Source organism: Anastrepha ludens, chromosome 2 (assembly GCF_028408465.1).
Source record: "Anastrepha ludens isolate Willacy chromosome 2, idAnaLude1.1, whole genome shotgun sequence".
In the NCBI taxonomy this organism is placed as follows: domain Eukaryota; kingdom Metazoa; phylum Arthropoda; class Insecta; order Diptera; family Tephritidae; genus Anastrepha; species Anastrepha ludens.
In genome coordinates this window covers 127300568-127318330 of record NC_071498.1, presented here as the reverse complement: position 1 = coordinate 127318330, position 17763 = coordinate 127300568, and the positions used below count along the sequence as shown (strand labels likewise).

The following is a 17763-nucleotide window of genomic DNA, read 5'->3' as shown; positions in this document are numbered from 1 at the left end:
CCGCAACACACGGTGAGGCATGAAAAAGTGATTCTACAGCATGACAATGCTCGGCCTCACGTTGCCAAACCCGTTAAAACCTACCTGAAAACACATACATTACAAAGCGTATTCTCGTTTCTCGTAAGCAGTTGCGCACCTTTTCTTGAAATAATCTTGTATTTAGATGAAATATTGAGACTTATCGGGTATAAAGCCAGACATTCTGTTTTTTTATTGTTTTATAATCTAAAGTTTATTTAAGATAACGCGTCGAGCGCTTAGATGCTCCACTCCTCTTTATTTGAAGTCTTATAATCCACTTAGTAAAAATAATAATAATTTCAAGTTCGGATTTCACAACATTTTGAAAAATGTTGCTACACATTTTTTCAATTTCAATTTGATCTCATTTCAATGTAAAAATTTAATCATCCCACAGAGTTTCGTCCTTTAGAGACTTTTGTTACTTCATAGTGACGCGCAAACTCGCGCATTGTTTGCACTTCATTGAGCAATTGGCAGCGGTCAAGGATAACGAAATGAGAAGCATTAATAAGCAGTTAGCAACCACTATTGACCGTAAAGCCGTTAGTGATAAGAAATTAAGGACTTATTAAATATTCAAAAATAATAAGAATAATCAAGAATTAATTGAAAATGGCATAAATTTAATTTCAAGGTTGCGAGCTGAAATAAGTTAAAACTGATATAAAAGCCTTCGATGAGCCGTAAGGATTGTCATCCAACGCATTGGTAGCGAAAGAGTTAGAACAAAGTGCAGAGCTACCGTAAATTAAATAATTGTGAAAAGTATTACTAAATTATTAGAAGAATAAAATGGCTCACCGCGGCAGTGTGTGCAGCCATGTCGGCTGGTTGACCAAATTGAGCTTGACTCTAACACTGGCTTTAATACTCGAGCAAAGTGGAACGGAGGGAATGTAAGTTCAGCCTACAAACAAACAAGAAAAGTAGTTTGGCACATTTCTAATACTGTGCAAATAAGTAAAGTCGCAATTACTTTTTTTCTATTTTTCAAAGTCCATTTTTCCCGCGTCTCGTTGATTGTGGGCCTCCCAATATGTATCCTGAGTTTTGTGTTCACGGTAAGCCAACTTTTTAATAGTTAATAATTTAAAAAAAAATTTAATATTTTTTCCATTTCATAAATTACTTTTCCATAGGCAATTTTAGCATGAACTTCAACCCCGAGTACTGTGTTCCACGCACACTGTGCTACAAAGGTATAGATGAGCCCTGCCAGAAGTATGGCGACACAAGCGATTGCAAGCCGGGTTTGATATGCAGCTGTGACCGTTGCAGTACAACAGTGAATTTTTGTGGCAACTTGCCTAAGATGCCAACATGGAGCGAGTATGCGAAGCTCATGCAATCAAGTGCTCAGAAATATGCCTTTTAAGACGTTACAGCTGGCTAAAATATTGGATGGAATTTCACGAGTTTCAAAATAATTATGACAAAAAATATAACGCAACTTAACTTTATGAAAGTCTATGGAGCAAATGATGAGATTACAAAAACTATATAAAAATATTATATAAAATATTAGTTAAATGGTATTGCAGCATTAAATATTTCAATTAAAAGCGCGTACGTCCACAAGTGCTAAAAATATGGTTATTAAATAAAAAATATAATAAAAATACCAGCAAATTAAAAACAAAATTGATTAATTGCGGAAATTTCTCCAAAGCTTCGGAAATCCACTTTTGAACCAAAAAAAAAACAATCAAACCACGTAAGGGCCACCTTGGGTTAGGTTATGATGGATGCCCAGAGAGTGGACCCGCTTGGGCGAAGAAGTCAAATTCATCCTTTGTGATACCAGTGCGAAGGAAGTAAGGTGAAGGAAGATAGGAAAGAGAGGAGAAAGAGGAGGTAGGTGGGAGTTGTGTTAACTGCTTAAGCTGCTGATGAAGTTCATCAGATATTTGATATCGAAGCCTGCTATATCAGCCGGCGTAGGAAAGAAGTGAGAACCAAGATGCCTAAATCTTAGTCCCGCGAGAGCAGGGTAACTAAGAAGAAGATGCTGAGAAGATTCCACCTCGCGGCCCATGCAACTGATGCAAAAAGGACTACAAGTAATTCCAAATCGCAAGGCATGCATGCCTCGAAAATAGTTATCTGTGTGTAGCGACACCCACGAAGTTTGTGAGCTGAGATCTTTTCATCCTCAAAAGATGCTTCGAACGCCTCCGTTCCACACGTGGCCGGAAGGATTTCGCTACCTTCTGTACTTGCCCAGCGCTCCTTTAGATAACGCAAAGCCCATCATTCCAGGAGTGGCGCGCAGGTTATCAAGGAGATCCCAATCTTCTCCTTTCATGGGAAAACCACCGCAGAGATCCCTTAACCAGCACAGTCTGCTTCACAGATTCCCGCAATGTCGCTACGACCAGGTACCCATATGAGCCTTATGTCAAAGAATTCGGATGCGATCGAAAGTGAAGCGAAGCATTCCCTGATCAGTTTCGAATGCCCTAATAACTGCTTGGCTATCGTAGTAAATATTTACTTTCTCAACAGTTATTAGCCAATCAGCTGGTTTTATGTTCCGATAATCTGAATTTTAGTCTGACGGGGAGTTCTTCGCAGAATATTCCTCCGCCAACTCTTCCGTCCAACTTCGAGCTATCCAAGTACACCAAACTCTGTATCCAAGTGTTGCACCCAGTCCATTCCTCCCTTGAAAGAATGTGGGTTGAGAAGATTCCGATAGGACTAAGCGAGGGTATACACTGATCCACTGTCAGGGGGATGAACCCAACTAATATTTCTAAGGATACTTGAGTGTCTGTCTCTCAGCCTGATTGCGGTACGTACAGGGACAGTTTTGCGCGATGGTACCACATTTAATATTATATTAAGCGTTAGAGTAGAAATGGTTCGAAGCTCTCTAGCTTTTTCACCGATGTTATCCTCTCCAGTGAGTTCCACCAGACAACAAAATTGACTTCATAATAATATTATACACCCAAAATACAACTCTGGGCTCCTCAATCGCCGTCCTTTCATGGGCTTCTTCAATCTTGAGAACAGGAAAAAGTCGCAGGGGGCCAAATCTGGTAAATACCGTGACTGAGGCATAATAACGGCGTTGTTTTTGGCCAAATAATCTCTCATTAGCAAAGATGAGTGTGCAGGTGCATTAACATAATGCAAAAGCCATGCATTTTTTCTACAATTTCGGGTGTTTTTTTCGTATTGCTGCACGCAACTGCACATAACTTCAGGCTAATACTCCTTATTTACCTCATGGCCTTGCGGTAAGAACTCCTAATGCACTACGCCATGTTAATCGAAGAAAATATTGAACAAAATCTTGATATTTAATCGAACTTGGCGTGCTTTTTTTTGGTCTGTGCTTTTAAGAAAATCTGAATCGTCGTTGACGTCATTCATCAATTCCTGAGCGATGCTCACGTTGTTTTTGGTCAAAATTCAGTAATTTTGGAACAAACTTCGTTGCCACACGCTTCAAAAATTTCACGCCCTAAATTTCTGAAAAGATTGCATGGCATAAGCCAACTGATAGGCCGATGCCGACATCCTCAGCAACTTATCTAATTGCGATTTGACTAATCTCTATAACAGTTTTCTTCACTTTCCCAACATTTTCATGGGTTTTTGATGTGCTGAGGCATCCAGAGCGAGCGGCGTCATTCACATCTTCTTGACCTTCTCTGAAAAGCTGGTACCACTTCTAAACACTGTTTTGACTCAAAGTATCGTATGAGACATCGTAAGCCACTGTCAACATTTCAAGTGTTTTTGAGCACTTAACTCCATTTTTTAAAACAAAATTTGATGGAACTTCTTTGATCCATTTTTTCGATAGTAGAATATCGCCTAACATGCAAAACACTTCCTTATTTATGCCTCTCACAAACACACTAAAGATTCTATATTGCAAAATCATGAACATATCTTCCCGAGGAGTGTACCACCATAAAAAAAATAATAATAAAAAGTCAAATGTACATACTTTTTGAACACACCTCGTATTTGTTTAACATTGGAATTTATTTCAAGAACAATGCTCTATGCACTTCGACGCCATTTTGTCTTCGGAATTAAAGCCATAGGATCATCGCATCATCCATAGAGCTGATTCAAGACGCCACTCAACTTGTAAAATAATATCAATTTTATTCTTGATAAACCAGCTACAATGCGCAAAATGTCAACATTTGGCGTATCTTTATTAAGATACGACCGCTTAGGTCCGAAAAAGTAATATAGAACTAAACCGATCGCATGGTTTCCGTAAGACAAAGAAAGCCAGTTATGGGCCAATATTCTTAATTGCTGTGACTTTCGAAAGGTGATAGAATTATTCATAATTACATTTTTAATACAAAATAAATAAATAAAATAAAAGTCAGTCATATTCCCAAATTGCTTACAAATGATTGGAAAAAACTGTGTACATGGAAGGTTAGGGCTAGAACTATTGATATATACGAGTATGTTAATCTGACGCAATAAGCTAACTGGTGAGATACATCGACTATGGGCATAGCTTACACGCTACAGTGGCCATTTCACTGAGAAAATGTTCTTACTTTCCAATTGAAACTTTAGGATGGATGCCAAACAAATTCACTTCCTACTCTTTTCAACTTCTAGCATTAACATTACAGCACAACAGCATTTACTAACAGCGCCATTAATTATAACATAACATTCGTAGAAATTAACTACCATTTAACAGTGACTGCAACGATCACCGTATATGCACCTGTTAATGCAAAATGAATCAAACAAACAACAACAGTCAACCAGTCAGTTCGAGTCAACGAGTCATCCAACCAACTACGCAACTAAGCAACGAACAACAACTACCTCAACAACCATTTCAAACAATAAACAGTAGAAAGCAAAATTACAAAACCAGTTCTACATTACAGCATTTGTTATTTGCCATTATTCCAATGCCATTGCATTCCGCCTGCTGTTCAGGTGTTCACTAGTTTGGTCTGCACTTGTCTCTCGGTCTTAAAGCGATTCAGTGTTGAGCGAACTTTAGTTGCGACGAGTCAACGCGTATCGTGAGTGTTGCTTTCGAAAATTCGCCGTTTATATTGTAGCTAAAAAAGAAAATACTGAGCGTCGTGAGGATTGTGTGCATCCGCCGTACCCCTATCGTCTTACATTTGTCGTGTTTACTGCTGGCCTACGTTGTTTAGCTCAGCGCGTTTTCTTTGACTATCTGTTTGCTTGCTTGCTGTTGCAGTGAAGTGAAAACAAGTTTTGCGCCCCAACTTCAACGCGTCCATAGTTGGTAGGCGTTTGTGTCGTACTCCCCCTCCCCACACCCGACTACTCAACGCACAGCATCACCCATATCCGGCACGTCGCCCCAAACAAACACGTTTTTGCTATTGCTGTTGACGTTGTTCGCTGATTGAACGCAGCTCGGTTTACTAGCGCCCACAGTTAGTTGGTCGTTCGTGCTGATTGTCGCTCGTCGGCAGTGCTTCTGTGTTCTGTATGTTTGCGGTATTCGGTATTTGAATCGTTCGTGCTCTCGTTCCTGTTCCAAATCAATTGTGCATTCTCGTTCGTACATTTTTTGTTTGTTGTTTGCGTTGTTGCAATTGTTGTTACCGTTGCTACGAAGTGTTTGCAATATGAGCCTCCTTCGGTAGGGCTACTGCTGCTGCTGCCGATTTTTGCGTATCGCTGTGCAACAGGTGAATTTAATTTAATGGAAATATGTGACACATTTTTAGCTGTTTTCAGTGTGAATTAAGTTGAAGGGGCTTATAATATCAGATGTTAATAATATTTTACTTCTTACGTACATGCATTTATAGGTGTGTGCGTATGTTGTGTGTGATGTTGCGTTAAGTTATAATTTGGTAATATGAGAATTGTTTTGAACGAACTGAGTCAGTTTGTCGGTGTCGAATAGTGTTAACGCAAAAAATTGAAAAGGGTTAAATTTGTGCCAAAAAAAAAACAAAAATAATTGAAAAATAAATTTTTCTTGTTAGTGTTAAACGCAAAAATATGAAAATAAACGAATTTAATCAACTTTGATCAATACAATAATTTTCATGTGGGAAAAGGAGTGAGAGAATATGAGCGCACGCTCGGGAATTCCGTAACCCATATACAAGTAACTGTAACGCTTGTGCTTTGAGCTATATGTATGTGTGTGTATATGAAAGAATATGTAATGCCGTTAAACAGATAATTCAAAATGTTTATGAAACATCAGAACTCAAAACAAAAAAAGATTTTGCTTGCAGAATTTGAGAGTGAATAAATTCGAATAAAATAAAATCAACTGAGGTTTTGAGGCATACCAGAGTTTTATGTTTAACAAAAAATTTCAGTTTGAGAATCCTTAAACATCTCGTTGTTAAATAGTGACTAACATTTTAAAAATGTTAAATATTTTGCTATAAAAAAATACAAATTGTAGCAAAGAACGAAAATCAGTGAAAAAAGTGATCTCTGACTAAAAAATTTGCCTAAATGACAAAAATAGCGAAATGTTAAAATTAATACGAACCTACAAATAATATGTAAAAAACAGTGTCGCTCACCCTTAAAAGTATATAATATGTGGGCATAGCTCCTTTTATTTTTTTTTATAAATTCGCTTCTTTGTACACAGCATGAAAAAGATTACATATTAAAAAAAACTTTCTCCAAAAGGAAATTGAAAATGCGCTCCATGTTGATTGAAGTAATAGGAAAGAAATGTTAAATAGCTCCCTGCGCGGTGGGGGGCTGTGGCGATAATTTTTAGTGAGATTTATTTTATGTAAAATGTTTGTTTTATGCGAAAACTAAAAAATGCGCTAAGTGAATTTACGAGTTCCATAATTTTAACAGCACATTTTTGATAAATTACGAAATTCCACACATGGTGTGATACTTTTCGAAAGCGGAACCGCTCATAGTGCTTTTTGTGGAATAAACCCACGAGAATAAATTTAAGCTTGACTCGATTTAAAAAATTTAAATAGCAATAAACACATATCTAATCTTACATGCTCGGAAGAAGTGTATAAAAAAGTGAGCTTAAATAATTTCGAATGAATAACAGAAGAATGAATTATGCTTAAATTTAAACAAATTTCGCTATTTATTCTCTACAATTCTGTAATTTTATATCACAATTCTACTATTATTACAATTCTCGTCTGCTTCTAAATGAGGGTACAGGCATTGAACAAAATCAAAACAAAAGTGGCCTTTCTAATACAACCAGAGAAGTGGAAATAATTTGCTCATAAACTAAAAGAAGAAAACAAACTCAAGATAATAAAAAAAATATCTAAAAATATTTGCTGTGTGTTTCTCAAAGTGCTCCAAATTACAAAACACGAATATAGTGCAAAGTAAGCCAAAAGGCTAACAAAGTGCACAATAAGGAGCGAATTTTTAAGATACAAAAAAAAAACAAAAACACAAAAGTGATGCATTGGAAAAGAAAACAATTGAAAACGTGTTGTTTTACAGTCTAGGGTCTAATTAAAAAAAAAAAAAATACAGAGTTTTAAAAACAAAAACACACTCTAAGCATATTTTTAAAACTATATTAATTTGTAAATAAAAAAAAACTTAATTACTATTAATTTATAAAAAAATAAAAACTATTAAATGCAAATTATCTTATTAGTTCGGGTGAGACAAGAAAAAAATTTACCGCAAAAATTTACCCTGGCAGTCGGTTCTTAAGTGTAATAGTTGTTAATAATAAATAAATAATAAAAAATAGATAAAATGTTTACTTTAAATAAAAAAAAACACCGCTGGCACATCAATTATTTGTTCAATTATTCTAAACACTGTTCATTTGTTCTGTTAAATGAAGCCTTAGAAACCTCAATGTTATATTAACAGGATCTGTTATCTGGTATATTGACTATGAGTTTTATGAGAACTTTGTTGCCGCAGTTGCTACATTGCCTAAGCGATCCAATGAAACGAAATCAAATATTTCATCTTTAGTTATGCTACAACTTTAAATGCCTTTTCGCAATATAATATTTTGCCGCTGAAAAATCTGCTATTTGTGTTCATTAACAATATCATGGAACAGTGGACTAGAAACAGATGTGGTTAGAGGTTAAAGGTTATATTAATTTTCCTGTTAAACATACTAAGTGTCCTTCTCCCTCTGTTTTTTTAATGCATCTAAACAGCTATGTGTATCCCTATATTGTTTACTAATTATGTTACTGGAGCTCTTGAGAGAGAGTTTCAAATCCAAATCTGTTAACTTTTCAATGGCCGATTGGGAAATAACACTTAGGCTGAAAAGTCCTGGGCCTAGCAAAGAAAATACGTTCAAAATTAGTTTTATTCATCAACGTAATTTCCATCAAGAACAACGCAGTCATACTAGCGCCACTCTAACATTTCAATACCACTTTTGTATAGTGACTTATCTTTCGTTGCAAAATAGACCTCAAGTTAGGTTATCGGTGAATAACCACTCCATTCGAGAGAAATTTCTTACCGGCAAGCATTTTGTTAGGTCAGAAAACAGCCAGTAGTCGCTGGAAGCCAAATCTGTTGAATTTGGTGGATATGGGCGCAAATTCGCTGTTCAATTCATATAGTTTTGCCACTGCTCAGAATCATCAACTCGTTCTTGTTTTTGGTGAACAAAGAGCAAACGCGACACCCACTTTACACAGAGCTGTCTCATGGTCAAATGCTCATGCAATATAAAGCCAGTAAAAGTAAAATAAAGCCAGTAAAAGTGCTCTCACTCGCTCATCTTTGCTCTGCCAATTGTGCAAAAATCATGAAAATCGATTGTAAAACAACAAAACTGTGAAATCTCCTCGGAAAAATGTCTGTAACTCCCTCAAGTTTGCTCTGATTGACCTGAAACTTTGACACATTACCTACCAGTAAAGTCCTATATCTCGCTCATCTTTGCTCTGATTGGCGGGGAATTTCGTTTTATTGTTGCTTCCGATAGAGCAGAGTCCTCATAACACTTTTCAAACCATTGCTTTGCGTGAGCGGTATTTTTTCCCATCAAGAAGCAGTGTAAAATTAAAACACGAAATTCTTTCTGATCCGTTGTTTTGAAAATGACAAAAGTAACGTTACTCTTAACGCAATTACTCACGCACTAATTGAATAGAATTTCATGATATTTGAACAGCTATCCTTTTAAGATTAGTACTAACTAAAATCCATTCATCGCTTCTTGAACACCACACACCTCCGCTTGAAACACAGATACATGCATTCCAAGAGCAAAGTGTAGTTTTGTCCTGCTGGATTCCACGTAGATCCCAGAGCCGGAGCCATGTTCGGTCCTGAAACCATACCTGAAAATGCGAAAACATTGTTTAGCGGGCTCATTTTCTGAGTTTGACCACAGTTGAGCCTCTGGCAGCACCACACTGTATCTCTTCTCAAGCACGACTCTGGGTGGCATGGAGTGAAGGATCATGGCGAGGATCGTTGGATCGAAGTCCATGCCTAATCTGTTGTCCAATGCCGGACAGGGGCCGCACCAATTCCTATTGTGTTTTAGCCTGCAGATGGCCTTCAAGGTCTCTCCTTGGAAGAAAACAGCTAGTGCTGGTAGAATAATTAGAGCATCTAATGCCAGGCCTGAAGTAGTTGGAAAAGTTCCGACCCAACAGATGGCCACAGTGCGTTATAGTCTCCATAATGTCCTCCTGACTCCTACGAGAGGGAGTCTACTCATCCAGACCACCGATGCATAGGTGTACTTGGTTCACATTCATTAAGATTGATGGACTCTACAAGATTTGTGCAAAAGCGATTTTCCAATTAAGGAAGTTTACTTAGATTCGCAAAAGACGCAGATTTATTACAAGAAGTCTACCGTAGAGAAAAGTTAAGAAAGTCTAGCTCCATCTGGTACCACTAAGGACCAATAGGTCCATGTGATGGCTTGCAGCCAGCCAGGCCAACCTAACCTAATCTCCAAAATTTGTTTTTCAATAACTTTTTTACTAAATAAAAAAATAATAATTTTGAGTGATGAAATTCTTTGTTTGACTGTTTGTATGCTGCAGCTGTTTGGTTCACAAGCGTCAAATATGATTGACGTACGACGACATTTGTAAAAATTGTAAATCTTCCGGTAGGGTGATTAATTTTGCACTCACCTTATATAAATGCGCGAACATGTAAACACATACATATCTGGCGCGCTCATCTTTCTTAGGTGTCTTAGGTATCTGAGGAGCTTCTTCTCCAATTTCATTATTGCCTTTGCATCGCCGCTCAAAATGCCTCGCAAGCCATTTACTGTTTGTTCCAATGAAAAAAGATTTTATAGGACTAACAAATTTATTTATTTTCCTCAAACTTTAACAACAAAATAATTTATTGCGGTCCATTCCGTTCTTGGTGATAAGAGAGAGTTTTTATTCATGGATTATTCTGTCGAATGATGCAAAAGTGTTAATTAAAGCTAAGACGATTCTGTCTAAAAATAAAATTATTGATAAAAAATATAAAGTTTTTTTTATTAAAAAAATATTCGTGCAATAAAAAGTTTCTAGCTTTCACGTAAGAACCGACCAAACTAATTTTTTTTTTTTAATTTTTACTGTCACACTCAGGATGTATACAGCGAAACGACCCACTTTCCTTAGGTGCAAACAAATACCTTTTTTCCTACGCTAACAATACAAATAAATTGCAAATTCATCAATGCATTTCGCCGGGCACTACTTGAGAAACAACAGCCACTACACTTTGAAAGCAATCAAAAACACCACAATAAATCGGCAAGAAACGAGATGCAACCTAAATAAATGTAAATGCAAACAAATGCAGCCGATGCAGTGTTGACCAAACAAAAGCAAGAAAAAGAAGAAAAGTGAAAAAGTGCCACACGTTTACGCATCGCCAAAGCCGCATATGCGACCGACCATTTGCGCGACTAACTGCGCTAATGACATTTGTACCATTGGCACTGCCAGGGACATGTCCAGCTGTTTTCTGTGCACATGTACCGTTTGCTTTTTGCACGCTTTGTGGCACGCATCGCCTTGCACTCGCATTGAAAGTATGCGTACGCATTTTCTAACGGTACTTTACATGTGTTTACAATTTTAGTAATAAAATGAGCAAACTGCCGATCAGAGTCAGAGGCAGAAAACAAAGAGAAAGCTTTGAAAAAAAAACACTTGTACAAATTGGCATCAGCCTGCTGCTGCTGCGACTGCTTCTTTTCTGCACCGACCAAGCTAAGCAAATGCAGGCAACTGTTTTTGTGAACTTTTTTTCTTAGCTATCTGTTATCTATTTGCTTTTGCTGTTTTACTTCTTTTGTTCTTTATTTTCCTGCTGCCGGCTGCCGGCTGCTGCATCTGTTTATCTGTTTGCGCCATTTGGCAGCGTAACAGTTGACCTCATTTCCCTTGGCTGTGCGCCGTTAAGCAGCCAGCCAGTCAGCCGCAAGCAATGGGCTCAAGACAACAGCAAAAAGCGTGGCATGCCAGCAGCTGGAGTTGCACACAGATCTTTGCATTGCAGGCGCATTTCGTTACCACAGGTCGCTGCCGTGCCACACTCACACGCACACTCTGCACCGCGCAAAGATACACAGACGGATGCGAATAGTCGCCACATAGCTGTGGCAGTGTGCGGCTCTTGTAGTTGCACGCCACCCCACTTGTGGTCGTCAGATTGCTGTCAACTAGTTGCAGAAGTTGCCAGACAACTTTTACTCAACTGCAGTCAATATTTTGCAAATTTTTATTATAATTCTGTTTTTTTTTTCTTTCAAACTATCTGCGGTTGCTCTTACAGATTCGTGGAATTTCGTTTCACTCGAGTAGTGGTTGGCTTTTTTGTTTTTGTGCTTCTTTTTATGTCAATTTTTCCGGCCACAGCGCGTGGGTGTCTGCATTAATGAAATTCAAATGAGCTACGACAAGTAAATATTGATTTTCGTGCAAACAAATTTTCGTTTTTTTCACTCATTTATGGAAAAGTGAAAATTGCCATTGAGAAAATTTTTTTTTGTCTGCGGTTTTTGCGCACCTTAGCAACAGCAACGCTGGGTAAATTCGGTAATTGTTGTTGTATTGCATGGAGCAAGTTTGTAAATGGGCATGCCCATTTTTTGGGTATTGCAACTCATCTTCACAGCACATAAAAACAAACAAAAAATGGAAAGAAAATCAAATTGCATTTATTTTTTCGTTGCATTGGCTGCAGCTGAAATCGTCCATCACACTCCTTGTTTTTACCTCAGCGCTAATGGCAGAAAAATAATAATAAAATAAAACTAATTTCATAAAATAAATTGCTGCCAAACCAGGAAAACTTCCAGGAAAAATTTTGCTTTTAATATACGAAATGCAGACGTTGCCAAAATTTAATGAAATTTAATTACAAGAAGCTAATAATAATAAAAATTAAAAACTATTAAAAAACCATTTAAAAATTTGTTAAATTTTAAGTGCAAACTTTAGCAAAATTCATACCATATTATGGCTCCTAAAATTTGTTGTATACAGATTTATGAAAGTATTAAAAATGTCGACATTCAGTTGCAGTTTATGTAAAAAAAATTGCAGTTTGTGTATTAAATAAAAAAACTAAAATGTTACTATACGTGGAATTACGCAAGTATTAGGCTGGGTGGAAAAAGTCCAACTCTCTATCTAAAGCTTATGATGAGTAGACTTCGGCACGTTATTCCAATAGACCTACTAATATAAAGAAGACGGCAACCATGAGTGCATTTAGGTTAAATGAAGCGGGTCGCTAGAAAGAACAAACTTATGGTCACACTATCACGCCTATTATTGCGACAAACCCAGTTAACCACGGTGAGGACTGACTACATCGTCTCGATGGTAACTTTCAATAGGAAATTTGCCACACTCTTTCCATCTAAGGAAGAATGGAATAAGGGATTCTCTCTAAACAACTTGGATACCACAGCCTATACAGATGGCAGTAAAATGGATTGTGGTGTTGGAGCTGGTATATATTCTCATAGAGTTGGAATTGAAAAATATGTGCGTATCCCTAATACCAGCAGTGCCTTCCAGGCGGAAGTACTGGCAATTGGGGAAGCTTGTAGGCTACTAATCACAGATTTCTCTTTTAAGGACAATATCGCTATTCCTTCGGATAGCCAAGCTGCAATCCAGGCACTGGACGCGGCTATAACAACCTCTTAAGTGGTGGAGCAAAGTAGGAATAGCCTCACCACCTTGAGTGAAAACCATAAAGTAACGTTAATTTGGGTCCCGGGACACCGGAACATAGAAGGTAACGAAAAAGCCGATGAACTGGCAAGAGGGGGATCTGCCATGAATAGCGTTCTTGCAGTACCAGTATTCACTCGAATTCATTCGAATTCATTCGAATTGCAGATTGTAGATGGAGAGACCAGACGAAATGCAAAATCAGCAGGACGTTATGGCCGTCCTACAACCTCAAGCAATCGTCAATATTGTTAAACATGAAACGACGGGACACCTGTAGATTAACGGCAGTCATAACTGGCTTTTGGTCTGTCGGAGAACAAGCAGCCAAAATGGGCATTCCTTACAACTCATACTGTCATAGTTGTAAACAACCGGAGAAAAAGGAGACAATCTTCCATTTCCTCTGTGAATACCCTGCCCTATGGAAGGACAGAATGTTAAACCTGGGCAAACCGCTGTCCGAAAATCTCGAGCAACTGTCTGGCTTAGACGTCAACAACCTAATAAGGTTTCTAAACCGCACAGACTGGATATAGTCTTGCTGTAAATAACTGTTAAACAAGTTGGTAACGAGGATGTGGAAACAAAATGGTGCGGAAGCGCTAGTTGGATTCTGGATGAATCACCACTCTAACCAACCAACCATCCAACTTCGGCAGCATAAAAAAAATTGCTATCCCTAAAAACACTATCAAAAGGTTTTTTTTTTGTTTTGTTATTTCGTTATTTAACAGCTGAACCTCAAAATCAATGTGGAATTATTCCAGTTTTGAGGAGGTCTGCACTTCATTTTAGTGTTTTTTAAAGCACCAAGCCCGTTTCCACATACTTAAGTCAGTTAGCCAGGTTTTACCCACCTAAGACATACTTTTTGTTTCTTAATACTCAAGTATTTTTTTTAGTATTTAGTTTTAGTATTTTAAAACTCATTAAAAGTTTACTTTCCAACTATTTAAATAATAAATAATAAATAAATAATTGGCGCGTACACTTCTGTTAGGTGTTTGGTTTCCAACTATTTAGCTAAATTATATTTAGAACTCTTAAAGATTGGAATAAGGACATATCGCTTTAAAAAATCGGATTTCAAATGGCTAAGTTATAATAACAAAACTACTACTGCGATTTCTAGAAGGATCAATCATCCTTTTACTTGTGGTATGGGAATTGATGTTTGCCACAAATGAAGGAACCTACAGTTTTAAGCCGACTCCGAACGCCGGATGATTTTTTATGAGCAGCTATTTCATAGCATAGGAGATGGAATTCTCAACATGTTTTGGGCGTAGCTACCGACCCGGCCTAATGTATACAGTCTGTGTCAGAAGAAAATAACCGTTTTTTTTGCGCAGCATATGCTGTAGTGATTCAGATATAATAAAGTGCATATTTCTCCATCTAAGGACCATTTTTTCATATGGAATAAACGCCCAACAACATGAGCAAAAAACCTAAAAATATTTTAATACATACTAACACCATTATTGTGCTACTTCAAAGTTGCTTTTTAGTATACCGAAATTCAATGTGCTATAAAACTCAGTTCACGAAACTTTTATAAAAATTCCGCTTATAAAGTTTGAAATTTTAATTAAAATTTTTAAATTTTCTGTAATTGAAACATAGATTGAAATAGGGATTTTGTTCTACCAGCAGCCTGTTGCGGCCAACCAAATGGTGGCCGTTCGAAGAATGTAGCCTATTTTGTTCTTTATTTGCATATTAGTTTTCGATCGTACAAAAGTGTATAATATACAGTCTGTGTCAGAAGAAAACAACCGGTTTTTTTCTTGTAACTTCAAGATATATTTCGTTCTGCTTTTTGCTGCATAATAGTCCCAATCAAGGGCTACGACGCCAGTGCTAACTCAGGCTAGTGTCGTTCGAAACTTTCCTGTAAACGCAGCCAAACAAAAAAGAGAGAGAAGTACGCGAAGTGTTTTGAGGCGATATTTTTATGCACGCATTCGAAAGGGCAAAATTATCTTAGGCTGCAAAAATGATCAGAAAATCAAAAATGTTTGTTGTGATGTGGAATCAGCGGTATAAGGTGTACAAAAATGTCGATGACTTTTCCGAGCGCAGCTTGGAGCGAGTGATGACAAAAAAGCAGTATAAAGTGATCGCCCAACTTTTTAAGCGGGACCCTTCTTTGTGACTACGCCAAGCACGATCAATTCTTGTTAAAATGGGAATAGATGTGAGTATCAATACCATCGAACGTCGACTAAAGGAGCCGAACATATTCTACCGCCCCACATCATCAAAACCACTGCTCTCAGAAAAAAAAACATTGAGAAACAACAAAACAACCAAATGGCGTCACAGTATTGGACTGCCCCTCCCAGTGCCCAGACGCCAACCCCATTGAAAATGTGTGGGGAACTATGAAAACGCATCTTGTCGGAAGGCCAGAACATGATTTAAAGCAACTCATGCGTCAAGTTCGCAAAATCTAGTCCTGTTTGTTGACGCGCTACGCAGAAATGCTGGTTCAAAGCATGAAGAAAATGCCAGGCTATACTGGACAACGAAGAAGACTATACAGCTTATTGAGTCATTGCGACTAGTAGTTTTTTACATACTTTCATGTAAAAAAAAATTTTAGGAAAGTGTTTTTTTCAACAAATACAATCATATAAAAAATGTGTTTAGTTTGCCGCTAGGTGGCGCTGATGTTGATATCTTACGAAAGCTCCTGCATATGCTCAGATTTGATATGCATTTAGCAAGCGTATTGAAATAAATTTAGAGTTCTCTTTTTCTCAGCTTTCTCAATAATCAGCCTCTAATCCTGCATAATGATTCCAACGTGGCTGCCATTTTTGTAAGTAGTAGTTTTGTGGTAGTCCTCCAAAGTCAGGGCGTTCAACATCGCGGTTCAGCTTCTTTCATCTCCTGTCAGCCTTTATAACGAGTTTCCTGGGATGGGACTTCATCTGGGGGACTAAAAAAATCTCGCAGTGAAATACAAACAAACACTAAACAATAAATTGCCTCTAATTGTATTTCATAAAAAGATTATTTCAAAAATAATAAAACACGAACATAAAAAAAAAACTAAAACAATCAAACTTGTTTGTTGGTTGCACCACATAGTTTAATTTATGCGCTGGAATAATTCGTAAATTCTGATTATCTTGCTACCTTAAGAAGTCTCTATCACCAGCGTATTAAGTTTAAAGTGCTTAATCAACATAGAACATAAAAAACCTACCGACTCACACTTAAAAAACACTCACACACGCAAGAAATAAAGCATCAAAACAGATCTTAACACAAGACCCCTCCACGAGCCTTTTTCGTGTGACGCTTTGCATTCTCAGTACCTTTTTTCACTTAGGGAACTCCATTAAAACTCCTTTCCGCTTCACAGTCTTAGCTACATAAATTCCTAAAAATTATAGAAACAGTAGATAAAATAATATTGAAATGAGTCACCTGCTGTGTGACAAGTGTATTATTAAAGCATTAACATTTTCATTCTTGTCTGCTCTGCGCCACTTAATTCGATCCGGTAAATGTAACAAAGAGGAAAAAAGAAAACCACCAGACATTGATGAGCAAATAAAAGAGATGGGAAAACTGAAAAAAAAGATACTTTTGAGTAGAGCACAGTGCAATGTGCTTAATTGCATCGGCATTTCATTCCACGATAATTTGTATTATTTTTATACTGTAATTTATTTATTATTAATTTTTATAAATGTAATATTTTAATTTGTGTTTATTATAAAAATGTTGTGGCAATAATCAGAAGTCCTGGCAACTCATAGAACGAGTTCGGTTTTCAAAATTGCTGAATGTATCTAAAGAATTGTTTTTGTATCCTCTACCATCCAGTTTGTACCTTCCTATTTGGGAGTTGGTGTATGACACCTCCTGTATTAACCCCTACTACCACCGCTACTTTTATCTCTATTTTCTATTCCTTCTTCTACCACTTCTACTATTCATTGATATTTAAAAATCTGGAATTCAATTTCTATTTTAAGTTTAACATATGAAATCTAACTTTAATTAGGGCTAATTCAATTACGACTGTGCTAAATAGACTAGAGGTAGGAAGATCTATCTGTCTCTGGATCTCGTTCCAGCTATATATATATAATTGGCGCGTACATCCTTTTTGGGTTTTTGGCCGAGCTGCCGAGCCTGCCGAGGGGCGACCGCTATTAGAAAAATGTTGTTTTTTTTTTTAATTTTGGTGTTTCACCGAGATTTCAACCTAAGTTCTCTCTGTGAATTCCAAATGGTAGTTACGCACCAACCCATTCGGCTACGGCAGCCAGCTATACTGTTAATGCTGTGGCGGAAGGGGCCAGAATCACTAGATTCGTAGGTGGTGTCCTCTCAACTCTCCTTTGGCTAGTAACTCTTGGGAAAGTTCCACCTTGTTTAAACAGGGATTGCGTAAAGATGGTGGCATATGACTACTGGTTTCAGGACCCTTTCCCTTAGTCGTGGTTGAGATTTTGGGAGGAGAATTGGCTGTACTGAGTCGATGGGCTGCCAGTTGCGGTCTTAGAGTCAATTCCCACAAAAAAAAACGGATTCTATTCAC

At 37.4% G+C, this 17763-nt stretch overlaps 2 protein-coding genes across 3 annotated transcripts in view; both read left to right on the top strand.

The window, feature by feature from the left end:
• Positions 1–720: 720 nt before the first annotated feature.
• LOC128859433 (uncharacterized) lies at positions 721–1597 on the top strand. The gene is made up of 3 exons (XM_054096434.1): positions 721–923; positions 1024–1088; positions 1167–1597. Exons 1-3 carry the CDS (start codon positions 820–822, stop codon positions 1400–1402), a joined length of 405 nt encoding a protein of 134 aa, XP_053952409.1. The 5' UTR covers positions 721–819; the 3' UTR covers positions 1403–1597.
• Positions 1598–5029: 3432 nt separating this feature from the next.
• The window catches only part of LOC128855314 (cadherin-99C), a 297926-nt gene continuing 285192 nt past the window's right edge, over positions 5030–17763 (top strand). Inside the window, exon 1 of one of the 2 annotated variants that reach the window (XM_054090116.1) lies at positions 5030–5702. The gene's annotated coding sequence lies outside the window, so the exon portion shown is untranslated. Of the gene's footprint in view, positions 5703–7567; positions 8102–17763 lie in introns of those variants that run through there. The other variant, XM_054090117.1, reaches the window with a different exon arrangement.

Coding starts and splice junctions, on each gene's coding strand:
- LOC128859433 (XM_054096434.1), top strand. CDS start 820: ATGGCTCACCGCGGCAGTGTGTGCAGCCATGTCGGCTGGTTGACCAAA. Junction 924..1,023: donor CAAAGTGGAACGGAGGGAAT/GTAAGTTCAGCC, acceptor TATTTTTCAAAG/TCCATTTTTCCCGCGTCTCG. Junction 1,089..1,166: donor TCCTGAGTTTTGTGTTCACG/GTAAGCCAACTT, acceptor ACTTTTCCATAG/GCAATTTTAGCATGAACTTC.